Source organism: Saimiri boliviensis, chromosome 11 (assembly GCF_048565385.1).
Source record: "Saimiri boliviensis isolate mSaiBol1 chromosome 11, mSaiBol1.pri, whole genome shotgun sequence".
Classification (NCBI taxonomy): Eukaryota; Metazoa; Chordata; class Mammalia; order Primates; family Cebidae; genus Saimiri; species Saimiri boliviensis.
The window spans coordinates 41803197-41810898 of record NC_133459.1 but is presented as its reverse complement, the minus strand read 5'-3'; the positions used below and the strand labels follow the sequence as shown (position 1 = coordinate 41810898).

Below are 7702 nucleotides of genomic sequence, written 5' to 3'. Positions count from 1 at the left end.
CAAGATCCTGACCTTAGAGGCGGTAAAGAAAACCACTTCTTTCCTTTGAGCTAGAGCTACAAGGTTAAAAAAGAAAGAAAGAAAAAGAAAAGAAAAAAAGAGAATCACTTCTTGACCAATGAGAACCTTAGTGAATTTGGAGGTATAGCAAATAACAGTGAGTGTTTAAAGTCCAATTTAAGATTGTTTATGAAAACTTTCAGACCAGCGGTTAATTCTTTGGCATTAGCAATTGTTCAGCACTGTGTGTCTCTAGATTTGCGAAGCAAGCTCAAAAAAGCCTATATAGTTAACATTCTTGTTACACCTATATAAACAATAAGGCCAAACATAATGAGACCAGTCTTTTTGTGATCAAAAATAATCTTTGAAGATTATTTAAGATCACAAGAGGGGCTATTGTCAGAAAAAGAGCATCTAAGCCTTGCAAAAGGGCAAGAGGGGATAATTACTTAGCGCCCTCTCAGTGTAGTGCTGGGTGTTGTCTAGCAGACCCTCTGATGATTAACTGAAGCAGTCAAAGTGTACACCTTTGATTGACTGTCTAAGGACTAAGGTATTTTACAACTCTGCGGGTATAGCTGTTAAATTATAGGATAGCTATGCAATTCTATAATAGCGTATGCAGTGCAATGTAATATGCTAATAGCAATGCAAATGATTCCTATTAATCACGATACAAATGAAGTTTGTTTAGTAGAGAATATAAATCTCTATAAGTCAAATTCTTGCTTGAAACCAGTTCTAACTCCTTATTGGTTTCTTCATGAATTGATGGGCTCAGTAAAATCAATTTGTTCACTTCATAATGACAAAGGAAAAGTTTCATAAGTTCATCTGCATTAAATTAAGAATTCTCTTCATCGAAAGTAATTTCTATTCTATTCTATTCTATTCTATTCTATTCTATTCTATTCTATTCTATTCCATTCCATTCCATTCCATTCCATTCCATTCCATTCCATTCCATTCCATTCTGATCTATTCTATTCTATTCACCATAAGGAAGTGTAAAGAATACTCTTCAGCAGTGAAAATAAATAAGCATAAGTAAGTCTTTAAAACCCTATTGTATTTTAACAATAGGTTTGACTATGGGTGACTATGGCAAATTACAGAAGTGTATATACTGTATAATTCAGTTCAAAATTCATGAAGACAAATAAATTGTTTAAGAATGTTATGTACATTTCTTCAAAAATGTCAGTAACAGCAATTTAAAAACTTAAACCATAGAACAGACACTGGAATATGAGGGGTTATTTTGTGGTTTTGAGACGGGGTCTCACTCTGCCACCCAGGCTGGAATGCAGTGGCGTGATCACAACTCACTGTAGTTTCAGTGTCCACAGGCTCAGATGATCCTCCCACCTCAGCCCCCCCAGTAGTTGGGAACATGTTACTATGTCCAGATAATTTTTCACTTTTTGTAGAGGCAGCATTTCCCTATATTGCCCAGACTGGTCTCAAACACTTGGGCTCTGGCAAACTGCCAGCCACAGGCTTTTGCAGGCATGAGCCACTGCACACGGCCAACACTGGGATGTTAGTAGTTATCTCCAGGTCTAAGGAAATGGATGGTTTTCATTTTCTTCTTTTTGTTCATTTCTGTTTTACAAAATTTTAAACATAAACATGTTTTAAAACATGTATCACTTTTGCATAAAGAAAAGAGGTAATAAACTTATAAAAGATATTTTCAATGCACATAATAGACAAAAAATTCATGTCCAAAATGTACAACAAACTACAAATTAAGAAAAGACAATATCTCCTTCATTGAGCACTTAGTATTTGTTATCCACTACAGAAAGCACTTTACATGTATTGTATCATTTACTCCTTCTAACAAACTTCTCATGTATATACTGTTCCTTCCAGTTACAGATGAGGAAGTTGAGAGTCAGAGAAGTTAGGCTACTTGCCCGTTGTCACTAAATGGAGTTCATAAACGATGGAACTGGAATTGAAACCCTGCAGTCTGACTCCAGAGCCTGCTGCACTACACAACAGTGACAACAATCTCACGAAGAGATGTTAAACTCACTAGCAACCAGGGAATTGCAAATGAAACAAAAAATAATGTTGCCACGTTTCATCTGTGAGATGGATGGACACATTAGAATGTTTGAGATAGATAAACAATGTGAAGCATTGGTGAGTGTGAGAGGTGTAGTTGGTATAACTATATGGAAAAAGACTTTGCAGTATCTAATACATTGGAAATTTCTTTGATTCTGCAATCTGCAAAGTCTATTTCTATGCATTAAAAAATGTGTACATATGGAGAAATGCCCAAAGTCATTAGTCATAGAATGATTTAAATAGTGAAAATTTGGAAATAAACCAATATTCAACAATAGGAAATTGGACAACTGAAATAAGCTCAGAGGCTTATTAAAGAGAATGAGCTACCCCTATAATTATCAAATGAGCGGATGTCAGAAACATGAAGCTGAGTGAAAATTTTTTCTGAGTTGTACTGACATCATGCTACCACTTACAAAAATTTAAACACACGCAAGAACAATCTTATGCATTGCTCATGGATGCAATTGTGGTTGATTCAGGGAAATTTGAAATGCTCAAAGGGCACTTCAACTCTATCTGTTATTAGGTAATCCTTAAAAAAAAAAAAGAGACAGACCAAAAATGGCAAAATATTAACAAATGTTTCTTTTCTGTGGGGGAAAATGAAATCTTGGTTATGTAATTTTCCATAATCTCTGTTTCTGTATCTCTATTTTTATCTCTGTATCTGTCTATTGATAGGTGCATATAGATATAGATATGCACAATGCACACATATATTTTTCTTTTATGAAATGTGTATATGGGTTAAGTATCCCTAATCCAAATATCCAAAATCTGAAATCCTCCAAAATCTGAAATCTTTTGAGTGCCCACTTGATGCTCTAAGGAATTCTCATTGGAGTGTTCAGATTTTGGATTTTCAGATGAGGGAGACTGAAACAGTAATTGTAATACAAATATTCCAAAATATGAAAAAAGCCAAAATCTGAAATGGTTCTGGTTCCAAGTGTATCTGATGAGGGATGATCAACTTGTGTCTGTTTTCTCAAATAAAAATGAGATTTATTAATTTTATTTTTAAGAAATTTTTATGGGTACATAGTAGGGGGATATATTTATGGGATACATGAGATATGTTAGTACAGGCAAACAATCCATAATAACCATATAATTCTTTGACTTAGAGTCACGTAATTCTGACTCTAAGTATTTTCAGGAAGGCCTCCTTTACATCCTTGTTCCTGAGTCTGTAGATGATGGGATTGAGGAAGGCAGAGACAACATTGTAGTCTTGGGGTATCTATCCTCTCAAGCATTTATCCTTTGTTTTATAGACAATCCAATTATACTCTTTTAGTTATTTTTAAATGTACAATTAAATTATTATTTATTATAGTGCTATCAAACACTGCATCTTATTCATTCTGTGTATTTTTTGGTACCCATTAACAATACTCACCACCTCTGCTAGTCCCTCCGACCTTCACTACCTTTCCTAACCTCTGGTAACCATCCTCTATTCTCCACTTCCATGAGTTCAATTGCTTTGATTTTTTAGATCCCATAAATAAGGGAGAACATGTAAAGATTGTCTTTCTGTGCCTTCCTTATTTTACTTAGCATAACAAACTCCATTTCCATCCATGTTGTTGCAAATGACAGAATCTCATTCTTGTCTATGGCTGAATAGTACTCCATTATGTGCAGGTACCATGTTTTCTTTATCCATTCATCTGTGGATGAACATGTAGGTTGATTCCAAATCTCTTGGCTATTGTGAATAGTGCTGCAACAAACATGGGAGTGCAGAAATCTCTTGAATATACTGATTTCCTTTCTTTGGGTATAGAAGCAGCAGCGTGCTTGCTTGCTGGATTGTATGATAGCTCTACTTTTACTTTTTTGAGGAACTTCCAAACTGTTCTCCATAGTGGTTGTACTAATTTACATTCCCAGCAACTGTGTATGAGGGTTTCCTTTTCTCCACATCCTCACCACCAGCACTTGTTATTTCCTGACTTTTGGATAAAAGCCATTTTAACTGGAGTGAGATGATATCTCATTGTAGCTTTGATTTGCATTTCTCTGATGATCAGGGATGTTCAGCCCCTTTTCATATGCCTGTTGTCATATGTATGCCTTCTTTTGAGAAATGTCTATTCAAATCTTTTGCCCCAAAAAAATGAGACTGAAAATGTAAATTTTAAACTGATCAGGTAAGAGTCAATTATACAAGCTAAGCCTAGACCAGACAAGATGACTTATTAGCCATATTGTTACACATATATGTCTAAAATAATTCTAGCTCTGATTTTATGAGGACCTAGTGCAAAAAGCAATGCTAAATATTACTTGTGTTTGTTAGACAGTAATGCAAGACAGTGTCCCTGCATAATCTGCTGCTCTTTATGTAATTTTTACCCCAAATGACTCTTTGTGTCATTTTCACACTGTGAAAGAGCATGTGTGCATGTTAAACATGTGACTGCCATCATGCTGAACTGACATAAACTTCCAGAGGTAAGGAGAAAACCCAGGAAAAGCACAAAAGCAATGGCCATGAACCACAAGGACATAGTCGTTGTAAAGAAATCCTTTGCCTTCAATACTCAACTGAGTCTTTGGGTGACGGGAGCTGAACATTTTCCAATCAATGATAGACGACTTTCAGGTTAGGGCTGGCCACACCCTCTTCTGGCTGCTCACAGCTGCAGGAAGACTCAGGTTGATCAGATGAGGTACCTGTGTGGTACCAAATGAGCCCATCCAGTCTGCCCATGACTATGGACAACTCTGAAACATCCTGAGCCATTAAGCTGTCCTTCTGACTCTAAATATTTTCAGATAGGCCTCCTTTACATCCTTATTCCTGAGGCTGTAGATGATGGGATTGAAGAAGGCAGAGATGACATTGTAGAACAGCGCTAGCTTCTTGTCCCGTTCTGGGTCATACCAAGAACCGGGCCTCATGTACATGATGATGGCCGGTCCGTAGAACATGGTGACCACAGTGACGTGGGAAGCACACGTGGAGAAGGACTTGAGCCTCCCCTGCACTGAGCGGATTCTGAAGATAGAGGCAAAGATGAGTACGTAAGAGGCCAGGATGAAGGAGAGTGGGACCAAAAGCAGGAGGAAACCCAAAATGAAGTCCAGCCTGTCATTAAAAGATGTGTCTGCACAGGCCAACTTCAGGACAGCAGGGACCTCACAGAAGAAGTGGTTTATCTTGTAGGGGCCACAATAAGGCAGATGCATGGTGAAGGCAGTATTGATCAGGGCCCCAGCTATGCTAATGGACCAACAGACAATGACCGTCTTGACACAAATGGAATGGCTCATGAGTAGCGTATAGTGAAGGGGGAAGCAAATGGCAACGTACCTGTCATAGGCCATAATGGCATAGAGGACACACTCAGCAATGCCCAGGACCAAGAAGATGAACATCTGGGCTGCACAAGCTCCCCAAGAGATGGTCCTCTGTGGACACACCATATTAACCAACATCTGGGGCACAGTGGTAGTGACATAGCTCATGTCCACCAGAGAGAGGACGCTGAGAAAAAGGTACATGGGTGTGTGGAGGTGTGAGTCCAGGAAGATCAGCATGACGATGAGTCCATTGCCCACAAGGGTGGTGAGGTAGAGGAGTAGGAAGAGGGCAAACAGGGCCATTCTGACCTGCGTCTCACTGGAGAAGCCGAGGAGGATGAACTCGGACACAGAGCTCTGGTTTTCCTTGCCGAGGCTCTGCATGGTGATCTGCCTTATAAGGAGAGACAAAGACTTCCCTGCTCTGTCCCTGCCCTTGGCAAAGGAAGGCCGGGATTGACAGAAGGTGAGCTGCACACAGCACCATGCACAGTAGCTTGCACAGATTAGGTCAAACCTTTATTGAGTTGGATGAAAAGGACTAGGAAGCCCGGGCAGCTGTGGCATGGGGTAACACATCAGGTCTGGATTCATGCCCGTGATGCAGGACAGGATGCCCAACTGCCCACGGGGACTTCTCTGGGAACCACCCCCATCATAGAAAGCAAGGCATTAGGTAGCCATGTTTATTGCCAGCAACCCAGCCACTCCTGAGTTCTACCATGGGTGCGCATGTGTCCCAGCCTGGACTGAGGAGATGCCTCTGCTGAATATCTAATTATGACCTGTGGGTGCGTAGGGTTCTGTCACCCCAGAGCTAGTGTGCTGGCAACCCAAGGTCACAGGGCGGCTGAGGTGATGGAGAAGAAAACGAAGGTCCTCCAGAGATGGTAAAAGGTGTGCTGGGCAGCAGAGGGGAGAGACCTCACAGCCCTGAGCTGTGAGGGACAGGGACCCTGTTTCCAGGCCTGCTACTCCCACTTTCCCTGAGGCCTGTCTGGGCTTTGTTTCTTGTACTTGGACAGAAATGGGATTTTATGTTGAATCCTTACGATTGCCACCTTGTGACCACATTTTCAACTCAGCTGTTCCTGAGTGTCCACGGTTGTCACTCACCCAGCTCCTTGACCTTGTGCAAGTCTCTTCACCTCCGTGGGCCTCAGTTTCCCCATCTGTTACATAGAGAGGGAACATCTAGGCACAGGATTATGGCAAGGAAACCATGAGAGATACTGTATGTCAGGACATCTTGCAAAATATAAATCACTAGGCAAATAAAAAGGCTTAGTGTAAGTGGAATGAGCCTGGAAATCAGAAGAACTCGGGGCTAGTCCGGCCTCTGCGTCTCATTTTCTTTGTGATCTTGGCTAACTCCACATCCCTCTCTGAGCTTGAGAGCCCCATTTTAGTAATGAAGCTGTTGGATTCCAGAGGGTCCACCGAGCTCTGATGATCTTTGATACCAGGAACCCCAGGCTAGAGACCCATGGACACATCAGTGTCTGAGCAGCAAGGGTGGGCTGAGCTGAGCCGGACTGTGTTGGCAGGAGATTTATTGTGGGAGCTAGAGATGTGTCCAGAGCATTGGAAAGCACCTAGAGCATAGTCTCAGCCATCAGCCCTCTGGAGTCTAGTGGCCTCTTCTCCTATCCCCAAGTCGCACAGCCTCTCACTTGGCCTCCTCACTTACTTACTCCCAAGTCACTTAGCCTCCCAGGTTCTTCATGTGTAAAATGGGGTAATACCTCCTCCACAGTGAAGATTGCATGAAATATACCAGGTTTATAGAACATGCTTAACAAATGGAAGCAATTTAGATCCTAGGAAGCTGGGTGGAAGGAAGAGTGGAGAGAGGAGAGAGTAGGTACAGTAGTTTTCTCAAGCATCTGAGCTTCCAGAGGACAGGGCTGAAAACATGATCATTAGGGCTGAAAGCCACGAATGACAGTGGAGGGGAGGAAGCTGGAAAAGCTGACTGAGGCTGAATGTGTGAAAGAAGACAGTGTCAGATGCGTGTTCTGTGCTTTAAGGAACACCAGTAATTGGCTGAAAGAGAAAAACGTCCCAGATAAGGAATGTTTGTGAAGGTAAGAGGAGACCTAGGGCAGCTCAGGGTCTTGGATCCTGGGAGGGAAAACATCAAGAGATAAGGACTGGTCAGCAGTGAGGATGGCAAACCTGGCACCAGGATGATGAGGGCCGAGAATGAGGAGGTGCCCACATCCTCCTCTCCCTCACTCCACACCACAGACCTGGACTCATGCAGAGGCGTCCTCCAGGCCACCCTTCATCACCT

At 41.4% G+C, this 7702-nt stretch overlaps 1 protein-coding gene across 1 annotated transcript; it reads right to left on the bottom strand.

Moving 5' to 3' along the window:
• Nucleotides 1–4845: 4845 nt before the first annotated feature.
• Nucleotides 4846–5790, bottom strand: LOC120366080 (olfactory receptor 2G3-like). The gene has a single exon (XM_039474504.1). It carries the CDS (start codon nt 5788–5790, stop codon nt 4846–4848), a length of 945 nt encoding a protein of 314 aa, XP_039330438.1.
• Nucleotides 5791–7702: the final 1912 nt, after the last annotated feature.

Bases quoted from the DNA above. Each gene is read 5' to 3' on its own strand.
- LOC120366080 (XM_039474504.1), bottom strand. From the start codon at position 5,790: ATGCAGAGCCTCGGCAAGGAAAACCAGAGCTCTGTGTCCGAGTTCATC.